Below are 24293 nucleotides of genomic sequence, written 5' to 3'. Positions count from 1 at the left end.
AGTCAATGTTAATGTCTAATCGATTGTATTCTCTATGGAAGATGCATTTAAAATTAACACAGAGTAAAACCTTGTTATTTTCTCCTTGTTTATAGGCGCTGTGTAGCCACAGTTGACGATCTGTTCACTGTAAGATGACGACTCTGAAGCCTCCTCGATCTAAAAAGAGTTAAAAGGTTAAACATCTAAAAAAAGAATACATGGCAACAGAAAGACACTAAGGCAATTTGTTGTAGGATACCATTTTAATCAGTGGTGAAAACTCAGCATCGTAAACGTTATCCTTGGTAACATTTTCAAGGCTTCCACTCGACAGAAAATCATAACACCAGCCCTGCAGAAATCTTGAAGCTGGGCACCCTGTGCAAGACTACCAGCAAAAACCTCCCCAGCAACTCTAAAATTACAATGAAAAAAAGAAATGCAGTATAATAACATTTTTCCAGTTAGTGTGATGTGAAATTCACGTTTAAAATGCATTTACTTTTGAACGAATAGTTCACCCTGAAACAAATGTAATTTCTTTCCACAGAGAAGGCTCACCAAAAAAACATCTCTATAATCATTTACTCACCCTCAAGTTGTTCCAAACGTGAATTAATTTCTTTATTCTGTTGAACACAGAAGAAGATATTTTGAAGAATGTTTGTAACCGTAATCAAGCAGTTTTCAGGCACCTTTCACCTCCATGGTACTTGTTTTTCCTACTATGGAAGTCAATGAAGCCGAAAACTGCTTGATTACAAACATTCTTCAAAATATCTTCTTCTGTGTCCAACAGAACAAAGCAATTAATTCATGTTGGGAACAACTTGAGGGCGAGTAAATGATTACAGAAATGTATTTTTGGGTGAACGATCCATTTAAGTTTGGAATGACACGAGTGTGAACATGACAACTTTCATTCTTAGGTGACCGATTCCTCTGATGAGGGACACTTACTGAAACAGGCCATTGTCAACATCATTCAGGGAGTATTTTGGCATTTTGCCTTTGCCCTCCTCCCCTTCAAAGAGCCCAGTCTCTATGCCACCAATCAATTCTACAGACAGGGGGAAAACAAACAAACAAACCAGTGTAACCAGAACAAATGAATTAACAAGAAATCCAAAGTATGTACAAAACAAAATCCTGTCAGGAATGATTTTCAGCATGGAATGGTTGAGACAGCATTATAATAAAAAAGTTATAAATTATACAAGTAAATTATTACATATTAATGTTCATGTTACTTTATGTACCGTGACATCTCTTCATTTTGTGGATCCATTGTATCAGGGCTCCTTGATTGAAGGGACACTGGACTCGGAGGAAAATATAATACTGTTTATGTGAAGTAAAAACATTTCATCCAGTGCTTTAATATATAGCTAAAGTCTCATTTACCATATAAACATACGTTTGAAATCCAATGTTCTGACTCCTGATCTAACTAGAAATGTCAAAATCTTCATCACATCATGCACCACAAAATCACACTGTTTCTACACTGCTGTATGTGTACCAAAAAAAAAAAAAAAAAATTATATATATATCCTCTGGTTCCGAGTCTGAAAGCGGTTCACATTCCCTGACATGCAGAGCAAGAATCTGCAATGGCATTATTTTATAGCATTTGTTGCATTCTGCTTTTGGCATTAAAGGGTTAGTTCGCCCATTTAAGACATGAAGTTGTATGCAATCCTTACCAGCACTATAGTGCATACACACTGACCCACCCTTTAGTCACCTCCCTGGTCAGAGTTCTGGCCGCTGGAAGTTTTTCAAGATAGTACTCCCGGTTAGTTTCCGGGCCTCAAAACTGTGCGTTTTACGTGAAAAATTATTTGCGTTTCAAAGCTTGATTAATTTACATCACAAAAACACGCCTGACAAAATTCATACCTCAGTTTTAATCGGCACTATTTTCTTTCCATTTCTATCAATCCGCTGCTGTCAACGCCAACAGTGCGCACGTTCAGATCAGCTGTTAGTGTTTACACAATCGAATGACAACGACATAAAAGTAGAAAATGAACAATGGTGCGAACTTGTAAATTCCCAGGCTGTGACCACAAGAATGTGCCGGATCACCGTTCAGATTCCATCGTTTTCCAGTGTCGGATATAGCTACGAGACAGCTTTGGCTGGTTGCCATCGGCTACTCTGCGGGAGCTAAAATATCGAGAATCAAGGATTTCCGTGTGCAGTGCTCACTTCAGCGAAGACGATTACATCCCCAACCAAGGAGGAAAAAGAAAAAATGATTTTAAAGAGTTTTGCTGTACCAGTACCACGGGTAAGCTCTATTTACTAACGTTATGATCCAATGTCTAAACTGTACGGTAAACAAGCTGAAAATTACTTTCATCATCATCTGCTCCGTCTGACATTGTGCTAAAATTGGTTTCGCCATCAGAAGTTTCGTGAGTCAGACATGTTGTCAGCGAGTCGCGCTATCAACAGCTGATCTGAACGTGCGCACTGTTGACGTTGACAGCAGCGCGGATTGATAGAAATGGAAAGAAACTAGTGCCGATTAAAACTGAGGTATGAATTTTGTCAGGCGTGTTTTTTGTGATGTAAATTAATCAAGCTTTGAAACGCAAATAATTTTTCACGTAAAACGCACAGTTTTGAGGCCCCGGAAACTAACCGGGAGTACTATCTTGAAAAACTTCCAGCGGCCAGAACTCTGACCAGGGAGGTGACTAAAGGGTGGGTCAGTGTGTATGCACTATAGTGCTGGTAAGGATTGCATACAACTTCATGTCTTAAATGGGCGAACTAACCCTTTAAAGAACATTCCTGGCATCAGATGGAAGGGGGATAAATCAAACTCATCCTGTAAAGAACAATATAAATCATGGTCTTCCCTCCAGTTGCACATCTGATGGTGCCGCTGTAGAAGATTTTTATGGATATTAATCAGAATTATTTAGACATAATCAAGGTGAATTTTGCTTATAAGGTATCTGTTGAATCTTCCAATATATTCTGAAGGCCTCGGTGTCAAAATGTGTACGTGGCAAAGCAAGGCCTTTGTGTCAAAGTGCGTACATGGCAAAGCACATCTGGAAGAAATGAGGAGGGGGCTTTCTCCCCATAACAAATTCTAGAGGGTCTCTTCTCCTCTGGGACAGATAGAGTTACATACACAAGTGAAATGTATGCATATGACTTACCCTTAGAATCCGCCTTAAATGGCTTGTATATAAACCAGAGACAAAGAACAGTCGAGAAGCTTTTCTGAAGTGAGAGCTTCGGTTTTATATCGGCCGAATAAAATCTAATTTTTCTAGAATCAAAACTCCAAGTCTTTGTTTCATTCTTTGAACTGCGGGGCGCGACACTTCATTTGGCGTCACGAACAGGATCTGGAAAAGAGCCACAAAGTGTACCACCGCTTGGAGCAGATTTCAAACAACACGTAAAGGTGGCCACCTTTTTTAATCAGGTAAGCATTTTTGCTTATATAATATTGTGTTGTTTGCAAAATCTGTTCTTGGTGGTAAGGTCACTTAAATTTTGCTCTTCCAAAATACTAAATTTAAAGATGAGAAGATTTAAAAAAGAGGAGTTTTTATTCCAGAAAAATAACTGCATGCATTATCTGGTTTATTGTTTGAGGTCTTGATGAGTAACTTAAACTGAACTGAGATGATGCAGGCAAAAATACATTGCTAGCAATGGTCTGTGTTTATTTGGGCTGGGCCTGAAGAGACGGAGATAGACGTGAAGTAGATATAGTATAGAGAGCGCGCAAGATCTACAATACCGCCCTGATTAAATTAAAAAAGACAAAAAATATTGTAAGGTCACAGGGGACTGCTTGGGTAGGTAAAAATTCCTGACAGAATCTTGTTCTTTTACTGCGAAAAGAGAATACAGAGAGGTTACAGTACCAGAACCAGTATTTTGGAGCAGGTGGAAACTCGAGAGGAAAAAAGCTTTGTTTTGTTGTTTTGTTTTGGAGAATGTTTGAAACTGTGTCCGTGTCTGAATGCATGTGTGTGTGAAAGACTGAGAGTTAAGAGAAAACACATAAGTTCCGATTGGGTTTGGGGAGAGAAGTGTGCCTTTTTCTAAATGGAGAACGGCCGCAGCTCGTGTCACACTCAAGAGGGACTTAGAGGTGTGCATGTTGCTAGGGAAATAGGGTCAATAGAGATTGAATCCAGATGTGTGACAAGATCCTATGTTGGGTGTCTGTGTGAGAAAAAGCAAGAGGAGAGAAAAATTTCTGAGAGCAGCGCTGTGCAGAAGAGATATTAAGTGAGGAAGTTCAATAAAGAACATTAAAAATAATAAGTGCGCACTAAATAAAACGATAGAGACGAGAGATAATTAAGAAATGAATAAATAAAAATCATTATTAAAGATATTATGAATACTATGTGATCATAAAATAAAGAAAAAGCATATAGAAAGTGTACATGCATCAGATATAATAAAAAGGTCATAAAATGAAGAATAAAAAATTAATTGAAAAATAGTGGCAACATTATTATAAAAAATTAATAGATGAATAAAAATATTACGCGTGCTTAAAACTGAAGACTTCCAAAATTTGTATCTTGTTGTCCCTGGGAGACAGTATGAAGGTTAATCCATTACAGAATTAGAGATTTGGGTTTGAGCTAACCAAATATAACTAGTGTAGTGCAATGTTGAATGAGAGCAAGATTGGGTGACCAAGTTCATAGAAATTTTGAATCAAAAGCTTTAGGATATTTAAAAATAATAATGGAATTTGTTGATTAAATAATTAAATTAAATAAAAGGAATTATTTTATGTTGGTTGGGAAAATCCATTCACAATTACTAGATTATTTTAAACCATGCAAATATAGAAGAAAATTATGATTGATGTCTTTAGTTTACCATACATACTGTTGTAACAGAAAGGATTATTTTGTTTGATTATAATACATAATAAAGGTAGATTACTGCTGCTTTCTGCATTTTGCAAAGAAAAACTGCTTGCTATTTTCCTGCAATGAAGAACTTGCTTTACTAAAAAGAATAAGGAACTGCTGTTTTAACCAGATTACCTTTTTATTTATTTTATTTTATTTACTTATTTTTACCTTTTTATTAAGGGGCCATAGAAAGAGATGGTTGAAAAGTGAAAATTAGATAAAGAGCTGATTGCTCAGAGACAATTTGGTCACAGTTTACAAAGGTGCAATTTGAATAATGCAGTCTCTGAGTGTTAAGATTTCAGATGGCTTCTGGATCAGTGCCTTGACAAAGCAATGGAGTCTGTCTAACAAAGTGGCGAAGAAGCAAAGACAGCTGTAGAGAGAAGAAGGGAGGGGCTGATGGATTTTCAGCTACCCGCCGAAAAGAGGAGTGCACACTTCTGCATGGAGAAAGGCTGACTTAAAGCAGGAAAAGGTGAATCTTTCACTTGAGACTTTTCCTGAGTGTGAAGAGAACATCATGAAATGCAAAACTCTGGCAAGAACAATCAAAAGCCAGACTGAGGAGAGGCAGAGAAACAACGGAGATCATACACCACAACATCAGGCCTTTGAGTGCCATCACAGACTGACAACCCAGTGCAACAGCTAAACAGCTTTAACAAACTGATGATCTAACCAGAAGCACTTCCATCCCTTCCCATTGTGCACAGGTGAAGCACATTTATTTGATCACTTTAGAGACTGTTTCAAAATTTGTTAATCATTTTATTAATTTTATTAATCTTGATTATTCACTGGTCTCACAGCAGTTCTTTGAATTCTGTGTTTTAACTAACATTCTGAATCTGCTTTTCAATAGGTACCAGTCCAGCCTTATGTCTTAAGAAATTTTGACAGACAGAAGTGGGTGCTTGACTCAACAATTTAGGAAAAAAATCGAGCTGGATTTGGCATAGTGAGGGCTATTTCATTAACCAACGAGGGAAAAATGCACAACTGAATTATTGACAACAATGCTGAACTCTTTGGGAAAGAAAAAAAAGTAGACAAGATGTCTAATAGAAAAATATATATGGCTGATAAAATAAAAATATTGGTCACTCCATTTTGTTTAATGGTAATTTTCTGGGGCTGGATTGCCTAAAAGCATAAAAAAATTACGCCAAAGATCCAAAATCACATATGCTGCCGTAACTGAGGATAACAAGATAGAAATATTGATGGCCATGGATCCTAAATTATGCAGAGATCTCTAAGCATCATCTCAAAAGTAGCTCATGAGCAATAACAAAAAATTATGACTAAACTTTAAATTAGACAAACAAGTGGCATTTGAGAAATTACAATTGACTCTCTCAACTGCACAATGCCTAAATCAAATAATCTAAACCAATTAATCTATTAGATTTTGTTTGAGAAAAAGAAAAAGGAGGTTTATACTGCAGTGTTAAAGCAAACCTTATAGTGACTGACGTTGTCCAGTTGCATAATGACATTTAGACACTATGTTGAATGCTACCAGGTATACGCTTAGTAGAGTGTAACAAAAAACTTCATGTTATATTCGGAATCTGTAGCATTCCACAACTAAAACCATTCAGGTCACAATCAGCTGAAATCTCAAGACAAAATATGTTTTTGGCCAAAAAGGGGGGTGTGAAAGGGTGTGAAAAAGTATGAATGATGGTGTTGTATGGAGTGAAAGAAGGTGTCTGACGAGACACTGAAATAAATCAATTATTTTGCCAAATAGCTGTATGCAGATTTGAATACAGTATGTGGGCCCACAGGGCAAATAACGCCCAGTAAAATAAAGACCATGGATGAATTCGGTTAAGTTTCCTGGTCAGTACCTAGGTTATTGTTGTGGCAGAAAGAAAAACAGTGCCACACTTGCGCAGCGCATTACATGGGAAGGCAAAGCAAGCAAGCTTGCTCTGTCCACCCCACATCTAACTTTCTTTTCAGCATAACATGATGGAGCTGATTCTGTCTCAAAAGGATAAAATATTGCCTTTCTGACTGTTAACATAAAGTGGGTTGAGTGTTTTCCAGGTCAAAAGACCAACGCTACTGAACAAGATAGGCCTAGGAAATTATCTAGTGATATAGTGGAACTCAGTTTATAAAACAAAGAGATAACTGAATTAGTAAATTGTTAAGAATAAATTTGAAATGAATTGAAAAATTGTAAGGATGCAGATAACTGAGTAAAACCAAATTCTTTATCATATTATAGAAAATAATATACTCATTTTATTAACAGCAATGGAGTTCTGAGAGCTCAAAAATGGGGCCAGGACAGCCCTCAACCCACATGAGACTTCCACAGGTCACACCAAGAAGGATAACTATCCGATGAGCAAATGAGCATGTTTGATATCACTAACAAAAACTCTGAAAGTTTCCATTTACAGGTGACAGCAGTTATATCAAGGCCCAGGAATGGTTTGCTCCACCAGTAAGAACCAGTGAGTGTGCAGTTATGGCCTCAAGGAAGAATCTTGCATTGATCAGCAAAATAGTTGCAAAGTGACACCTGGGTCCACATCTCTCACCTTAAAAATACGCCAACCAGCTTCAACAACCCCACACAGCATGAAGTGAGGGATGAAGGGCGTGCTAGTAACGACCCTCCCTTGCCAACGAGGGAAAGACCATTGCAACGATTCGCAAAGAGTCACCCTGGTGAAGATGGAATGAGTGATGGGACAGCTAACGAGACGATCAGAATACTTGGGAGCCAACAAATGGAAAAGAGGAAGTGGAAAGATATCTGATGATCATCACATGCCTAATGCATATTGTCATTCTACAAGCTCGAGCTGAAGACAACGGCAACCAGACTTCCTTTCAATTGCAAATGCAAACGAGAACCAACAGCAACCAGACTTCCCAAGAATTAACTTTTCAGCCCTCAAATAAATCTAACAGTGACTTCAACTTAATCCAAAATGAACAAGCACAAATAGAGGAGGAAAAAATATCTAGACAAAATAGACACATTGCAGATGACAATCATAACATCACTATTAAAAACAATTCAGATATATTATGGGAAAAGGCAGAAGATAATAGTTGGTATAAATGGGTAAATTACACAGCCGAAAAAGAAGAATGGGAAAACTGCATAGTTTGCCTTGAAGCGAGACCAATTTTATATATTGTACCAATACCTATACACAGTTCTAGTTGCAAAATATTTCAAGATGAATGGTTGAAGACATGTCCAGGACTGTCTAATGCAATGGGGTTAGATGTATTAAAAATGGGAAGTAAATGTTTAGTAGAACGAGGCAAAGCGATAAATGTCTTTAGAAACTGTACCCAAAAAATGGCATCTTTGCCCATATTGGGGCCAGTTTCTCCAATCCACAACGATCTACAGAGAAGTGATTGAATTGCAGTGTGAACGTACCCGTAAATGGCCTATTATACAAGAAACAAAAATACAAAAGCCGCAAGGAAGAATACAATTAATGGCAGATTAAGAATTTGAATGTTATGAGAAAAAGGGAAATGTTGACGTAGGAAGGTTTAAAGGAAAGTGTAGCAAAATATGGCAAATACCGCGATGCACAGTTGACTATTTAGTGGTAAAAGAAGGCCCAACATATTCCATTAGTAGACATATGGTGGATGTGTGGATTAGAATATGGCCTTTTGACAACAGTACCAGAAAATGGTCAGGATTATGCACTAGGGTTATGTTGACACATAAAATGAGTCACATCTCTTTAGAAGAAGGAGAAACAAAAGAAGAGAAATCTAGATCGAGAAGGGCCTATGAAAAAGACCCTGCAGTTTATATAGATGCTATTGGTCAACCAAGAGGGATACCTCATGAATTTAAGGTAAGAGATGAAGTTAAATCAGGATTTGAATCAATATTGAATTACACTGATAACGCCTTATCACTTTTAGGAGAACAATTGGATGCAACAAGCCGAATGACATGGCAAAACAGAATAACTTTAGACTATTTGTTAGCTGAAAAGGGAGGAGTCTGTGTTGTGCTTGGGGATCAATGCTATACTTTTATACCAAGTAATACTGCGCCAGAAGGAGATCTGAACTATTGTTTCTTGGAATATTCGATGTATTATGTTTTAAATGTGTTTTATATACATAACTGTGACAACCACAGGCAAGCGCTGAACCAATTGCACGCTCATTCTTTTAACATTGTATTTTACTATAAAGGGGGAAAGGAGACGGGATCTTTTACTCTCATTTAAGTTAAAAAGGAGAGATGTTTGGTCCTGATTCTCCTCTAGAGTGCTGCCGCATCATTTAGTCGTTGATGGTAAACCTGCGTGACTTACTTAGTCACTAGATAGTGTTAGCTGAAAGGACTGAATTATGAAGTGGCACTCTGGGTAGATGTAAACAAATTGTGAGACTTAATGAAGTCTCAAAGGGAGAAATGTAGAAGATTTTTATGGATATTAATCAGAATTATTTAGACATAATCAAGGTGAATTTTGCTTATAAGGTATCTGTTGAATCTTCCAATATATTCTGAAGGCCTCGGTGTCAAAATGTGTACGTGGCAAAGCAAGGCCTTTGTGTCAAAGTGCGTACGTGGCAAAGCACATCTGGAAGAAATGAGGAGGGGGCTTTCTCCCCATAACAAATTCTAGAGGGTCTCTTCTCCTCTGGGACAGATAGAGTTACATACACAAGTGAAATGTATGCATATGACTTACCCTTAGAATCCGCCTTAAATGGCTTGTATATAAACCAGAGACAAAGAACAGTCGAGAAGCTTTTCTGAAGAGAGAGCTTCGGTTTTATATCGGCCGAATAAAATCTAATTTTTCTAGAATCAAAACTCCAAGTCTTTGTTTCATTCTTCGAACTGCGGGGCGCGACACTTCACCGCCACAGTACCCTTCCAACTCTGGAGGAACAAGATTCAGCCGCCGCTTCCCTGTCCACCTGAATAACACCTGAAGTCTTACAAAGTGCTTTCTGGAAAACATTTAAATAAATGCACAAAATTAAACGTTAAAACAAGAATATAAATTAACCTGATAATCATACTAGTAATGCGCTGATATTAGTAATACTGGGATTTGGCTGATAATGGAGGTTAAAAAGCTTATTTACATGGAGCTCGAAACCTGACTTCTTGACAGTAAAAAGCAAAATAAGATATCCTGAAGAATGTCTGTTTTGTTTTTGTCCATATAACGCAAGTGTTTGAGGAGTAAAGAGATTTCTGAACAAAACTGACTTTCATTGTTTGGACATAAACCGCTCAGACATTCTTCAATAAATCGAGCCAGCCATACTGTAAATATTTAGAACAACATAAATGTGAGTAAATGATAACAATTTAGCATGAACTGCCCTTAAAACCTCTTGGAAAACACATCAGCATTTTTTGAAATCTTTAATTACTTTTCTGGTCGCTGTGTGTTAATTAACTTTGAATTATGTTTAATTGCTAAAAACATGAATATTGACTATTTAAATGTACTTACATTAATGGGATGACGTGTGCATATTTACATTAAACATGTTTCCTCGTGTGATACTCTGAATCTAGTTACTTTTATTACACTGAATTGGTAGCGTGTCAGAATCATTAGACGTATAGAGAAGCCATCCTCCGGACGCTGATCTCATTTTGGGGAACGCGTCTGTAAATAAGTCGGAAACCTAAAATCCAAATTACAAAAAATCATTAAAAATAAAGTTACTCTCTAATATTTGCTGAGAGAGTAAAACATAGTTTTTAATTAAGATTTATTTAAAATAAATCATGTCTGCAAACTGAAGCCTGGCCATGTCTTGTTCCACAGCTGGACGCTGTCCCGAGCTGGTTTGGCAGTGAATGGTGAAGCACCTCTATGATGTTATGTATCGCTGATGCAGCATCAGCACCAAGCTTTGAGCCTTGCTGCAGAATAAAGCTCAGTCTGAGATCTTTGCTGAAAATACACACAACATCCTTCAATATATGACGTATCATCACCTTGGAATTATAAGTTTCTCACATTTCTGTCAAAACTGAGTTATTCACATTTGTATTTTGTGACAACTTATTTACATCATGTGATGTTTAGGTTCTGTCTACAAAGGAGTATGGAATGCAGAAACTTTAGAGCTCAATATCTCAAAACTGCTCAGAAATTATAATTCCAAGGTGGTAAAATGTTGGTGTATAAAGAGCAATCAAGGTAACTTATACTGAATCAAACTACACAACATAAGTCCACTGCAGTCTGCAGACATGTACATAACTAACCTATACGTGACATACACACTTAACCGTCTAAATACAGACACAACTGTTGCATTCTGCACAGGAATAAAACTTATATCTCGATGTTTCTATTTATTATAACAAGCTTACCTCAGGCTGCCTCGAATGTCCTGACGAGGATGAGGTTGTCGCTCCGTGAGCCTCCCGATTACTCATCTCAAATAACCCTACTCTTCTTCTTCTTCTGATGTGGAAAATATCCGTGTTTTATAATTAATGTTCTTTAATATACTCTTATTACCATTAGTGTAGACTACTCACAGCTCCACAGTCCAGACACGCGCCCGCGCAACTGAAACACTACTTCCGGTTCAATGAGCCGCTGTTACGAGATTTCGGTTTCAGTGGGCGGAGCATACATGAATATTAATGAGCTTCCGGACATGCGCGTGGAACTGAGAATTTCAGTTTAGCTGCTTGTATCTCAGCAGGTTTAATGGAATATTTTACAATATTTTCAGCGTTGTGAAACGTATGCCTAAACAACATTTTTTTCATCATTTTGTAACAGTTTATAATGTTTTTATTAATTGCATGTTTTGTGCAGTCGTCGCTGACTGAATGATAGGCATTCTTTGTGTAATGTTAGGATAAAGCACAGCAAACCTCAGCTAGTTGGACTGATTTCAGTTTGTTGTGCTGTAGCTTAGCTTGCAATGCTTTAAAACTGTCTGCTATTGATATCTTTTGAGTGCAACAGCTGAAATAAACTTGTATCTGTGGACTAATCATTTTTAATCTACCCTGGTGTGATTCTTCAAACTGTTTGACTTATATTTACAAAATGAACAGGAATCCAAGACCACACACATGGATGAAAGTGTTCCTTTAATACATAAGCAACATTTTGGATTAAACAAAATTGTATGGACAAAAGTGTATAAAGTAGCCTATATTTGGTACACTGTAAATGAGAAAACAAATAGGTCTACTTCACGGCATTTTATGGAATAGAATATGCAACTAATTTGATGTTAACAAAATGATTTTATTAACAACAACAATATATATATATATATATATATTATTTTTTTTTAAATTTATTTATTTATTTTTTTTAATGTATGTCTATTATATGTATGTCCGCGCTATGTCTGTATTATTATTTTTTCTTTGCACTGGTAGCTCCTGTCACCAAGACAAATTCCTTGTGTATGTAAACACACTTGGCAATAAAGCTCTGATTCTGATTAGCCTACTGTTCTAAGGCTTTAAGGTCTGTGATGTCAGATTTCAATTTTTCCTCTTCAGTGTCATTTGATCTTTCAGAATTAATTCTAATATGCTGATTTGCTGCTCAAGAAACATTTCTGATTATTATCAGAGTTGAAAACTGTTGTGCTTAATGAAGTGTGGAAACCATTACGCAACATTCCTTCATGAACTGAAAGTTCTACAGTATTTATTTGAAATAGAAGTCTTTTGTAACAATATAAATGTACTTTCTGTCGTTTTAATTAATTTAATGCATCCCTGTCAAACAAAAGCATACATTTCTTAAAACAAATAAAAATAAAATAATAATAATAGTAATACTAAAAAAACAACAACATAGTAATCCCAAAACCTTTGAATGGTAATGTCATGAGTCAAATGCCAGAATCAAGTTTAGAAATATGTTGTTGTTGTTTTACCTCTCTTACATATAATCATAGAATTACTTTATTATGTGTCATATTTTTATACAGCAGATCCAACAAGGATATTTACATCACTCTCTCTTTTCTTCTATGTAGTCTTGTTTTGGTGCATAAATATTTTTAGTTTATCACAAGAATTCAATGGTGATTCATACTCAAAACTGAGGGAAACTTATATTAATCACATCCTCCATGACTAAATTTTGAGTGTGAATCATTATTGAATTCATATTTTTAAAACAAAATGTCACTGTCTCAAATAATATCAAACTTCCACACCAACACACATTATAGCAACATCTAGATATCAAAAGATAGTCAAGGCCACAATCCAATCTTTATTCCACTTTATTTTTTATAGAAAAGTGCCTCTATTTAAAGCCTAATTAATAATATATGTGTTTATGAAACTTTATGTCTTATAATGTTGTGCATCAAAATAGATCATGCATTTGTATAAATGATCATCATTGTGTATCATAAGTACAGTGCAACACATGGTCAAAGAACAGATGACAGAGAATAACATCAGTGTAGGTTGCTAATTTGTTCTTAGGCCACTGATATGGTGGTGAATGTTATTTCTTTCATTGCCAGAGGACGACCGTTTTAAAACATAAAAGGTAACAGAAGAGTATAACAATAAATAATGTAATGTAAATGTCTATATCATCTGCACTACTATTGGAGATCAGTGTAGACATAATCACAGGGGCGGATTTAACCAATAAGCGAGGTAAGCGGCCGCTTAGGGCCCCGGGGAATCAGGGGGCCCCATCTGATATTGGCGAAACATATCTGCAGCGTTGAGCACTGTAGCCGTTCACAGACATGTGCGCTGACTTCTTGAACGCAGTGACCAGAAGTGTTAAAGTTAGACACCACTTACCGATCAAAATGCCGAGTTTTTGTCAAGTGCTGAGTTCTGCAAGTTCAGGGATCATATCATTATAACAAAGTGTAGATACGATGTAAATAAGAGATTCATTGTGCAGTGTAGAGCTTATTAACGGAACGTCGTGAGATCGCAATGAACTGAAGTGAGAGACTGCTATAGTGATTATGAGGAAGCGCTCTTTGCGCGCATGCTCGGCTGTCTGACTGTCTCAGAACAGAGATATTCACCTCAGTAAAGAAAGTATTGTGTTTCAAGTCACAATTTTATTTATCTTGATGTTTCAAAATGACTCTCTTGTGTGCTTCTTCTATAGGCGCACCGGCGCGAACTGCCGCGTACTCGTATAAATGCACGAATGCAATGACTGGAGATTTTCTCTTAATAATCGGCTTCATTTTCGATTTGTTTCTCGGCAAAGCCTACAGTATGCCTTCAGAACACTTGGAATATATAATGAGTTGCCTGGGACAATTTTATGTTTGTAAAAAGATTGAAATGGTTTACAATTTATTAAATGGACAAGTGCAAGTTTTTTTTTTTTTTTTTTTTTGGATAATGTCTTCATTTGTAATCTCAAAAAAATAAGGTAGCCAAATTTGGCTTTAGAAGAGCATCAGGTAGACAAATTACTGGTTGTGACGGTACAAATAAACTATAAACTAGAGCGATCGAGCAAAATAAGTTATAAACACTTGGAATATGGAATGAGTTGCAAGGGATAGTTTTATGTTTGCAAAAAGATTGAAAATATTTACAATTTATTAAATAGACAAGTGCACGTATTTTTCTTTTCTTTTTTTATTTATTTATTTTTTGATAATGTCTACCTTTTGTGATATGAAAAAAAACAAAAAAATAAGGTAGCCTAATTTGGCTTTAGAACAGCAGCAAGTTGACTAATTACTGGTTGTGAAGGGATAAATAAACTAAAAGCTAGAGCGAGCGAGCAAAATACGGGTTAAGCATAAAATGACACATAGTTATTGTATGGGGGCCCCATACCTGGAATTTGCTTAGGGCCCCCAAATTGCTAAGTCCGCCCCTGCATAATCATCCAGGTGTTCTGGGATTCTTGATTTCACTGTGAAAGGGAAACCTCACACCTTTACTTGTGATCATCTTCATTTATATTTGTTTGTACAAATGTTTAAATATTATATATGGGGAAACATGAAAAAAAGTTAGTTCAGTTAGTTTATAACCAAACAACACGGAGAATGTTGAACAGAGTAAGTTAAGACATGGATCATCACACGCTATACAAAAATATGTCCACAGATACAGTCATATAGGTTTATTTCATTTGTAGCATAATGTATTCAACAAATTATAACAATTAATAAGACACAGTTTTAAAGCTTTGCGAGCAACAAATGAACAGCACAACGAACTGAAATCGATGTATACAACTGGTTTGCGGTGATTTATCCCAACATTACACAAAGAATGGCTGCAATCATTCAGTCAGGGACGACTGCACAAAACGAGCAAGGTTTCTGTGAACAAAACACTGCAAACTAATCAATTACGAAATGATGAACAAATGTAGTTTAGGCATAGGTTCATGCAACGCTGTAAATATTGTAACGGGTGGAAGAATCACACGACAGGATGTGCGTTTATTGTGGGAAATTAGTGGCGTGCCGTAGGGTTTAGGTGCTGTGTCTTCGTGCACCAGGATCTACTTCTTTTCAGTGCTCCGAGTGCGTGAGTGTCCGGTGTCCGGTGTCCGGTGTCCGGTGTCCGTGCGGTGCAGGTGCTTCGGGCTGGCCGGCTAAACGCTGCTCTCTGGAGGGAGAAGGAGAGAAAAGTAAGTGATGCTTCACTGGAGTCATGTCTCACCCAAATGCGCCTCTTGGTGTCTCATAAAGCTGCCTCGTGATGAGGTTCAGGTGTGGCCGGCCAGCCCGCGTTAATGGCGTGCAGGTGTTTCTCCTCCGTTTCCAGGGCGACGCTGATCAGGTCCCGGGACACGCGTCACAATATATTTACCTTTTTAAAAATATTCCATTACACCTGCTGAGATACAAGGAGCTTGAACTGAAATTCTCAGCTCCACGCGCATGTCCGGGAAACTCATTAATATTCATGTATGCTCCGCCCACTGAAACAGAAAATCTCGTAACACCGCCGATCAAAATCTCACGAGCCAATCAGAGCGAACCGCTGTTAAGCCCCGCCCTCACGAGAGGGTTGAGCCAGAATGGCGAACGTAAACACTTGGGAAGCGAAAACTCTGGCAGCGCATTCAAAACTGCGTTTAGCGGAAGTGAAGCTGAAAGTGAAGTCAACAAAGAATGCAGTTTATTTGAAAACGATGTTACTTTTTTGCTATTTAGTTGATTGTTTGTATTTTCAGAGTGTTTTTCTCATTTATCAATGTATATTTTTGTTCGATTTCGCAAAAGTTTGGTTCGTTTTATTTGGCACAAATCTAATTCCATAGTTTTGCAAAGAGAATTATAACTGCATTGCCTTATATAGCTACACCTCATTAATTATATCCAGCTGTTTTAAGCAGAATCCCAGATAGAAATGACTCCGGAGCGGATCCACTTGCACAGCGCAGCGGATCCGGAACAGATATATATACCTTTACGTTTACTATACCTTATTTAAAATGGGTAATCTGGCCAAAACTAGCTATGGAAATATCCAAAATAGAGCTGACAAATATTATGTAGGCTAGATTGCTCTATAAAAGCTTAAATATTCCATATGTCTCCCTTTATTAATATTAATAAACCATAAAATCATTCAAAACTTGAAACAAAATCTAAACTTTTCTTGGCCAATAAGAATGAAACGCTCTATAAAAAGTAGGTATTACATGAAGATGAATAAAAAATAAAATGCAACCACAAATTGTACAAAAACATTGTTTTATTGAATGAAAAACTTTACCTTTAAAAAGAAAATTCAGTTTGATAACTTGGTAAAGTTAATCTTCACGAATGAATTAGTTCAATTCAGCTATAAGGAATTTTATAGCATAAAAAAGTTTCATTATTCACTTTGTGTCAGCTTGATGTTGATTTAATAAAATTCAATATCAGTAAAAAGGTTGCAAAATTAATACATTATGAAACAAAGTCGATTCGGCAATAAAGCAGCTCTGGAGAAGACAGTGATATTATAATCCGACTCAATTCAGTTCAAGTTTTGTCATTATGCAGTATAATGAAATCAGTATTATTCCTGAATATTCAGTGTCTTTAAACCCCAGCAAAGCAATCCAGAGATGACACTGGAACCCATGAATGAACCCATTCATCATACAATGTAAAGCGCTTTGAGTGCCTAGAAAAGCGCTATATAAATGTAAGGAATTATTAGGGCTGGGCAAAAAAAATCGATTTTTCGATTAATTGTTTTTTTTAATGACGTCGATTCGATATCGATTCTCAAAAGCCGCGAATCGATCTTTTCCGGTATTTATTTCAGCAAACATTTAAAACAAGTTCTGATTAATGTGATTCTTATCATTAGTCTTCGCCACTAGATGTCACCCTTATTTACCTTGCGATGTTACAACAGAAAGCCTGTCATTCATTCAGTGTTTATCATGATAATGAGAACCAAGAACAAAGCCATACGCGTCATTCGTAATGCTCAGGTGAAACGCTATAGTAATACTATAAATCTGTGGAAGCATTTGATATTACGCATAAGGCGCCATGATTTCATGAATGAATGAATGAATGAATGGCGGATGGCGTGACGCACTGTTTTGTTTACTACACACATACTAAAGCGCGGACGACGCTCGCGGTGTTTTCATCTTCTGCAGTCTCACTATATGATGATATTAACACACTGCTGCTCTGAGAGTCATTTCATTAGCATTTTACAGTTTAATTTGAGAAAACTACCGTCGTATCACTTGATACACAGCAGCTGCAAGTTCCTCACGGCAACCTGTCAAAATAAAAGTTTAGTTTAACGTTAAGAGCAGTCTTAAGACTCAGTGCTACTACTACTAATAAACATTAATAAATCTTTATTTCTAAAGGAATAATCCCAATTGTTTTCTTTTTAATTTTAACAGTAAACATCTGTTGTGCAGCACTTTGTTTGCCAAAAAATAAAAGGGTTTAATTTTCATTTGATTAGGATAAATTGAATTAATGTTTTATGCCTTCATCGAATTACCAGAAAAATTAAGAACATTTTATAGGGCCCTATTATTGTTTAAGAAAGGACCCTATACAAAAAAAGAATAGGTTTAAAATACAGGCCTGTGGGTCTTATTTTATTTTTTATTAATTCATCATTTGTAAACTGATGTTTCCTGTTAATTTTTTAGAAATATCAATAGCTTTTGTATTAAAACTATATTGAATGTAAAAAAAAAAAAACGAGAATCGAAATCGAATCGGGATATCTGAATCGATACCCAGCCCTAGGAATTATTATTATTATTATTATTCATATAACCACAGTTTTATTAGAAAAGGCTAATTTTGTAAGAAGAGACTATAGCTAGATCTGAAACGGCGGATCATTTATCATTGTTATATATCGTCATGTAGCCCAGTAAAACTGCTCAGTGTTAAAGAATTAAGCCATTATAGAGTTAACAGAATAACTTACTATAAAGCTGCTTTGAAACGATGTATTGTGAATGCTATACAAATAAATAACTTGACTTGAATGAATCAAGTTGAATATTCCTTACTATTAGAAATGCTGAACAAGGATGCAAGAGATCAAATAAATGAAGAAGCTTAATACCTACAAACAAGTGTCCAGGTATCAACAAGCTGCAGATAACATTTCCATATATGAGTTTTGTCTTTATTTGTGGTGTGAGCGCTTACAGTTTAATGCAAATCACTGTATCTATAATATAATGAATCTACAGATATCAATTATAAGGCCACATTTTATTTTAGTTGTTTACTGAATTTCAGTTTAATTTCCATCCGAGTTCTGTAGTGAATGTAGACATTTTTATAATATTTTATGTTTATATGACTCAGCAGATCGCGTTGGAATGATTAATGCTTACTGTATCATTAATTGCAACTGTACAGATAAAGTATATTTGAACAGTGTTCTTGCCGTGTTCAGTCCTCTTCAACCTGCAGCTTCTTCACTCTGAGGAGGATTTGATCTGATGATACTGCGGTCAGACCAGCCTCCACTTTCAAAAACACGGTCATTCTAGCCGACACGTTATTTTGTGGTGCGCGCATATACTACGCGTTACGGTAATAGCGCATTAAAACAGATCAGAGGAAAAGCGATCTTTAGCTTTCGTTTATTGAGCCAGTTTCTCATAATCATAATGACAAATCACACTATATCATAGTATGAGATTATATACACAGAAAAAGCACAATGACAATGTTAAAAATCTTTGAATAATCATAATATTCATATAAACAAAATGCATCAAAAATTGATTTTTTTGTTGTTATTTATAAGCCTGAGGAAAGAAACAAGAGTTCAATTCAAGAAGAAAAAGAGGAAAACAAAGGAGATTTAATAAAGCCTTGCATTTGGATCCTGAACTCCGTTGTTACAATCACTCACACGGTTTTATGTTTCATGCATTTATTTAAGAAAGAGAATCTCTCTTCCTCTGACAATATACTGGATATCTGTACATTAACAGCACACACACACATAATTAACTTAATATAATATAACAGAGTAACAATGAGTATAAAATGAGAGAGAGATCATGTAAATGTTTTAAGTGACATGGAAATTGTAGATTTGCTTTATATCTTTTGATACGTTTAAGTGCTGCACTTGACAATCACATTTATGATTAGAAACACATGAATCATTATGGATGAGTTTAATACAAATATTATTATATCTGTAGATCTTAAACTGAAGATCCAGACAGACTCATCTGAGCTTCTTCCTCTTTTCCACCTTTAAATAAAACAAAATGATCATTGAATACTAAAGCAACACTAATCATTCAATATCATGTTTCTAACACACATGCTGCATTATTTCAGTGTAAAGAGTCTCTTCAGCTGCATGCATCACATTTATTTCTGCTCATAGACACAGAGATGAAGCTCTTCTGTGGATCCTCACCTGATGTTCACTGCTCCTCTCATCATCATCTCTAACTATGATTTACAGCTTTTATAATCAACTGAACTCTCTCAGCGACTCTCTCAGGGACTGTTGGAGATTGAGCATCTACTCTGTAACTGTAAGGTGGAACAGAAGAGAAAACAATCAGTGTTCAGTGGGACAAATTACAAATTAATTACTATTTCAATTACAACTTACATGATCTTGCATAGTTATTTCTAAAGGCGTTTGTCGTCTAGTTTAAACATGTTTGTGTTGGTCTTAGTAAAGAACTGAAAGTAAAGTAAGTGTAAAGTAAAGTGACGTGTTGCTGGTGAAAGTAAAAACACAGAGACGTTGATCATGTGATGCTGGAATCTGCTCTGATTTCACAGCGTTTTCCTACAATCTGATCAAATCTGTTTTCAGACTGAAATGATTCACTAGTACTGATGTTATTAATAAAGCAGGTATTGCTGTATAAAGCTGTGACAGTGTGCTTTTGTTCTCTTTCCTCCTTTGTGTTCAACATTTAATCATCTTTACATTTCATTCTGACACAATAACCCTCTGCTGCAGTAAAGCTTGATGATAATCTGAGGATCTGCTTTCACTAATATTTGACAGAATGTATTTGTTCATATCAGCAGTAACTGAAGATCTCTTTAATATCAGAGTGATGTTTTCTCACCTCAGTTTACAGTTTGAGTCTCGTATCACATCAATGAGCCGCTGCTTCGAGTCTCCAATCTTATTACATCTCAGATCAAGCTCTTTTAGAAACTGCAGCGCTTTTGTGTTTCTCAAAGACTGAGCTAAAGAAGAAACATCTGTAATGCCACAGTTATAAAGACTAGAAAGAGACAAACAGAGGAAGAGATCATCTCACAATAAATATATGTATTCAAATACTTTAAATGTAGTTATTTACTAGTTAAGATGATTATGATCAATAACAGCAAAGGCTGGAAGATGCAGTACTACAGTATAAACAATGTAACTTAGGTCCAGCTGTCTTTAAACAGTAAAGTTTAATCAGACTGTAGCTGCTGTACAGTATAATGATACTAACTCTAGTTTCTGCAGCTTGCATTGTGTGTTCATCAGTAGATCACTGAGGCTTTTCACTCCAGAGTCTCCGAGATTATTCCAGCTCAGGTTCAGTTCTCTCAGGTGTGATGGGTTTGATTTCAGAGCTGAAGTCACAGCAGAACAACCTTCATCTGTCATATAACACCATCCTAACCTACATCAGCAGAAAGAGTGTAAAATAAAAAAAAACAATATCATCATCATGTTTATTTCACAAGATCACAAAATACTAAGGTGAAAAACTTTCTACAAATATAATGTGAACAGCTTCATCATGAGATATTAATAATAATTAATTACAATAATAATTCATTACCTTTATATAGCACCTTTATATATATTTTCTAGGTACTCAAAGCACTTTACATAGTAATCTCCTCATTCACCACCAGAGATATTTATATTGAGTATAAAGTGTTTTGTAGTGATTTGAATGATTGTGATTCTTGTATGTGAATGTTCCTGACCTCAATCTCTCCAGTTTACAGTCTGAATCCTTCAGTACGTCACATAAGTGATTCACTCCTGTGTTTCTTATTTGATTCCCGCTCAGGTTCAGTTCTCTCAGGTGTGATGGGTTTGATTTCAGAGCTGAACTCAGGATCAGACTCTGTTTCTCTGTAATACTGCATCCACACAGACTGAAGACAGAAAGAGAAAACACAATACTTCAGATTTATGGCAAATAAACGTATCATCAGCTATACAAAGGTTACAAAGGTTGAAAATCATTAACTCGCTCATTAAGATGTGATCTATTTATCCAAGTTAGTTTACACATTCATTTCACATCACTTTTTGCTCTCTGTGTTAAATGTGTTTATGTCTGTTGTTCTCACACACTGCTGACTCGTTAACACTTTACAATAAGATTTCATTTGTTAACATTTACTACATTAGTTAACATGAACCTATGATGAACAATACTAGTACAGCAATTAATAACCTTAATGTCACTTTCAACATTTACTAATACAGTTTTAAATTCAAAGGTTTTTTGTTAACATCAGATAATCCAGATTAACACAAAAGAGGACAAAACCATAAAGAGAAATCAAAAAATTCTGCTGAACAATAAGTTTAATGGCTACTTATGAAAATAGACTACTGTATCATAATTAATACACACAATTCTAGGGCCTATAAATAATCAATATGACCAAAACTTTGCTGAAAAACAATATATTTCATGCCTTCTGTCCTCTGATTGATAATTCAATTTCTACAAGTTACCGTATAAGCTGCACCAAAATTAGACATTTCATATTTTGTGAAAGACAAACATTAAATTGAAAGCAGTTATGAATAGTTATGTTTGTCAGCAATCAGTAAACATGATCACATTCAGCAGACATATATTCAAACAGATCAATATATGCACATTTATCTTTAATCTACACAGAACTGAGCAGTTAATGTTAGGAAAGACATCTGTGTGTTTATAGCGCTGCTGTTTTTACAATCTATCACTTGTTTGAATGAGTTTCTAAACTCTAGAAGAAAATCATGTTTCTCTCTCTACAGTAACTGTAAATAATTATTGACTCGTGATCAAACTGACTTACTCAACTGTTTAAAGCTTGATGTCGCTCTGTAATTGGCTGTTTAATTTTAATATTTCACATTATAGCGGCTCTTTGTGATGCTGAGGGAAAAACTGCTCTGACTCAAACAAGGAGATATTATTATCAGCTACAGTAACATTACTATTAGAAGTAATGAAACATTGTAAATAAACTATCAATACTCACTGGAGTGTGTTGAGTGTACAGTGTTTATCCTGCAGTAGAGCAGCGATCTGATTCACTCGTGTGTCTCCTAGCTCACGTTTACTCAGATCCAGCTCTCTCAGGAGTAACGGGTTTTTACCCACAATTCCTCTCACATACTGACAGCCTTCATCTGCAGCAGAACCCAAAAACCTGCAGAAGACAAGATGAAGCACGATTCAATTCAGTTAAAACACTTTATTATTCTGAAAACAAGCTCTAGTTATTTACATTCAAATACAGAAATAAACAAACCAATACTTGAAAACAGAGTCTAATAATCAGAGTTATTTGAAAGAAACTTCCACAGAACAGAAGAGCAAAAGCTCACTAGATGATGATGTTCATTATGAATACAGAGAGTGAAATGAAAGAATGAAGATCTCTCTGGCTTTGAGCAGGAAGAAACGTCAGCACAGAGAAAACTGCTTGAGAAACTGAATGTTTGTGATCATCTGGAGACTCACAGACCTGCTGTAGAGAAACTGTGTGAATCTGAGCTTGATGGAGATTAAACTACAGTGTGTTCAGAAACATTCAAACGAGTCGACTAAAACCAGAAGTGTCCATAAAAACAAAACCGTGCATGTTAATTATGAAGGTATATCATACTCCAGAATAGCAGCACAACTAAACTGTTGACAGTCATCATCAGAACCAGCAGCATCTGATCCGATCATTCTGATCCAACAAACTGTCCAGATTATTGCTCAAATATATTAACCTGCACATCATTTATTTATATAGTGATATTTGAACACGTCTCACCTCAGTGTCTTCAGCTGATAGTCTGGATCCTGTAGTAAATTATTGAGCTGCTTCACTCCTGATTGTCCAGGATCATTTCCAGTGAGATCCAGCTCTATCAGGTGTGAAGGGTTTGATCTCAGAGCTGAAGACAGAGCTTTATAACCTTCTTCAGTGATACTGCAGTCTGAGAGCCTAGAACAGGAATGAACATATAACATTCAGATGATTCATCACTTATTCTACTGAACAATATAAATCCCTAAAGTGAATTATATTTTTTTACTTTTACAAATGAACTAAAACTTAGTTGCAAAATTGTTTTGGAACGGTCTACTTAAAGTCCAGAATTAGACTCCATTAAAATGCTGTGGCAGAACATGAATTGTACAGTTTCTGCTGGAAAGCTGAGAAATGTTAATCCAGTTCTGAAAGGAGGAGAGGAACAGAATCGGCCAAAATTCCCCCTCAGTGGTGTACAACTCAGGACGTGTTATGATGGGACTATCAGTAAAGTTAAATACAATATCAAAGTAGATTCCTTAAAAGCACTACAAAACATTAATCTTGTCACATCTTAAAATAAGTGATATCTATCAGATCTTGCCCTCATTTCTGTGGCAGATTTAGCAGCTCTAACAGACTGATCTGAATTCAGATTCAACACTAGGACTGTCACTAATGATTAAATCACTAAATGATCATTTGCATTAAAGAAAACCAAAAGCACATTCCAAGTATAAACTCATAAGAAGGAAAATATATCATTCATCCTAAAATAGCAGAAACATAATGACAACGTAACACCACTTTACTGTTTCTACAGTTTAACCTGAGCATCACGTCAAAACATAGGAGCTGTTCACACCACAAGTGTTGTGTTGAGACAAAGACAAGGTGAGGATCTAAACACATCGAGATTTA

General features: G+C 36.0%; 1 protein-coding gene across 7 annotated transcripts in view; it reads right to left on the bottom strand.

Annotated features, from left to right (window-relative positions):
- Window positions 1-24293, bottom strand: part of LOC131532981 (NACHT, LRR and PYD domains-containing protein 3-like) — an 82915-nt gene that overhangs the window by 15020 nt on the left and 43602 nt on the right. For 3 of the 7 annotated variants that reach the window (XM_058765121.1, XM_058765031.1, XM_058764963.1), the window contains 7 exons: window positions 23391-23564; window positions 22605-22775; window positions 21321-21494; window positions 20834-21007; window positions 20453-20614; window positions 19780-19898; window positions 19005-19608 (listed from right to left, as the gene is read on the bottom strand). In XM_058765121.1, the coding sequence (XP_058621104.1) occupies window positions 19811-19898; window positions 20453-20614; window positions 20834-21007; window positions 21321-21494; window positions 22605-22775; window positions 23391-23564 (943 nt within the window). In that variant the 3' untranslated portion in view covers window positions 19005-19608; window positions 19780-19810. Of the gene's footprint in view, window positions 1-19002; window positions 19609-19779; window positions 19899-20452; window positions 20615-20833; window positions 21008-21320; window positions 21495-22604; window positions 22776-23390; window positions 23565-24293 lie in introns of those variants that run through there. The other 4 variants (XR_009269053.1, XR_009269061.1, XM_058765193.1 and 1 more) reach the window with 4 other exon arrangements.

Source organism: Onychostoma macrolepis, chromosome 01, assembly GCF_012432095.1.
Source record: "Onychostoma macrolepis isolate SWU-2019 chromosome 01, ASM1243209v1, whole genome shotgun sequence".
NCBI classification, from domain to species: domain Eukaryota; kingdom Metazoa; phylum Chordata; class Actinopteri; order Cypriniformes; family Cyprinidae; genus Onychostoma; species Onychostoma macrolepis.
Note: the sequence above shows the minus strand (reverse complement) of the source record. Positions and strands in the feature narration are given on the sequence as shown.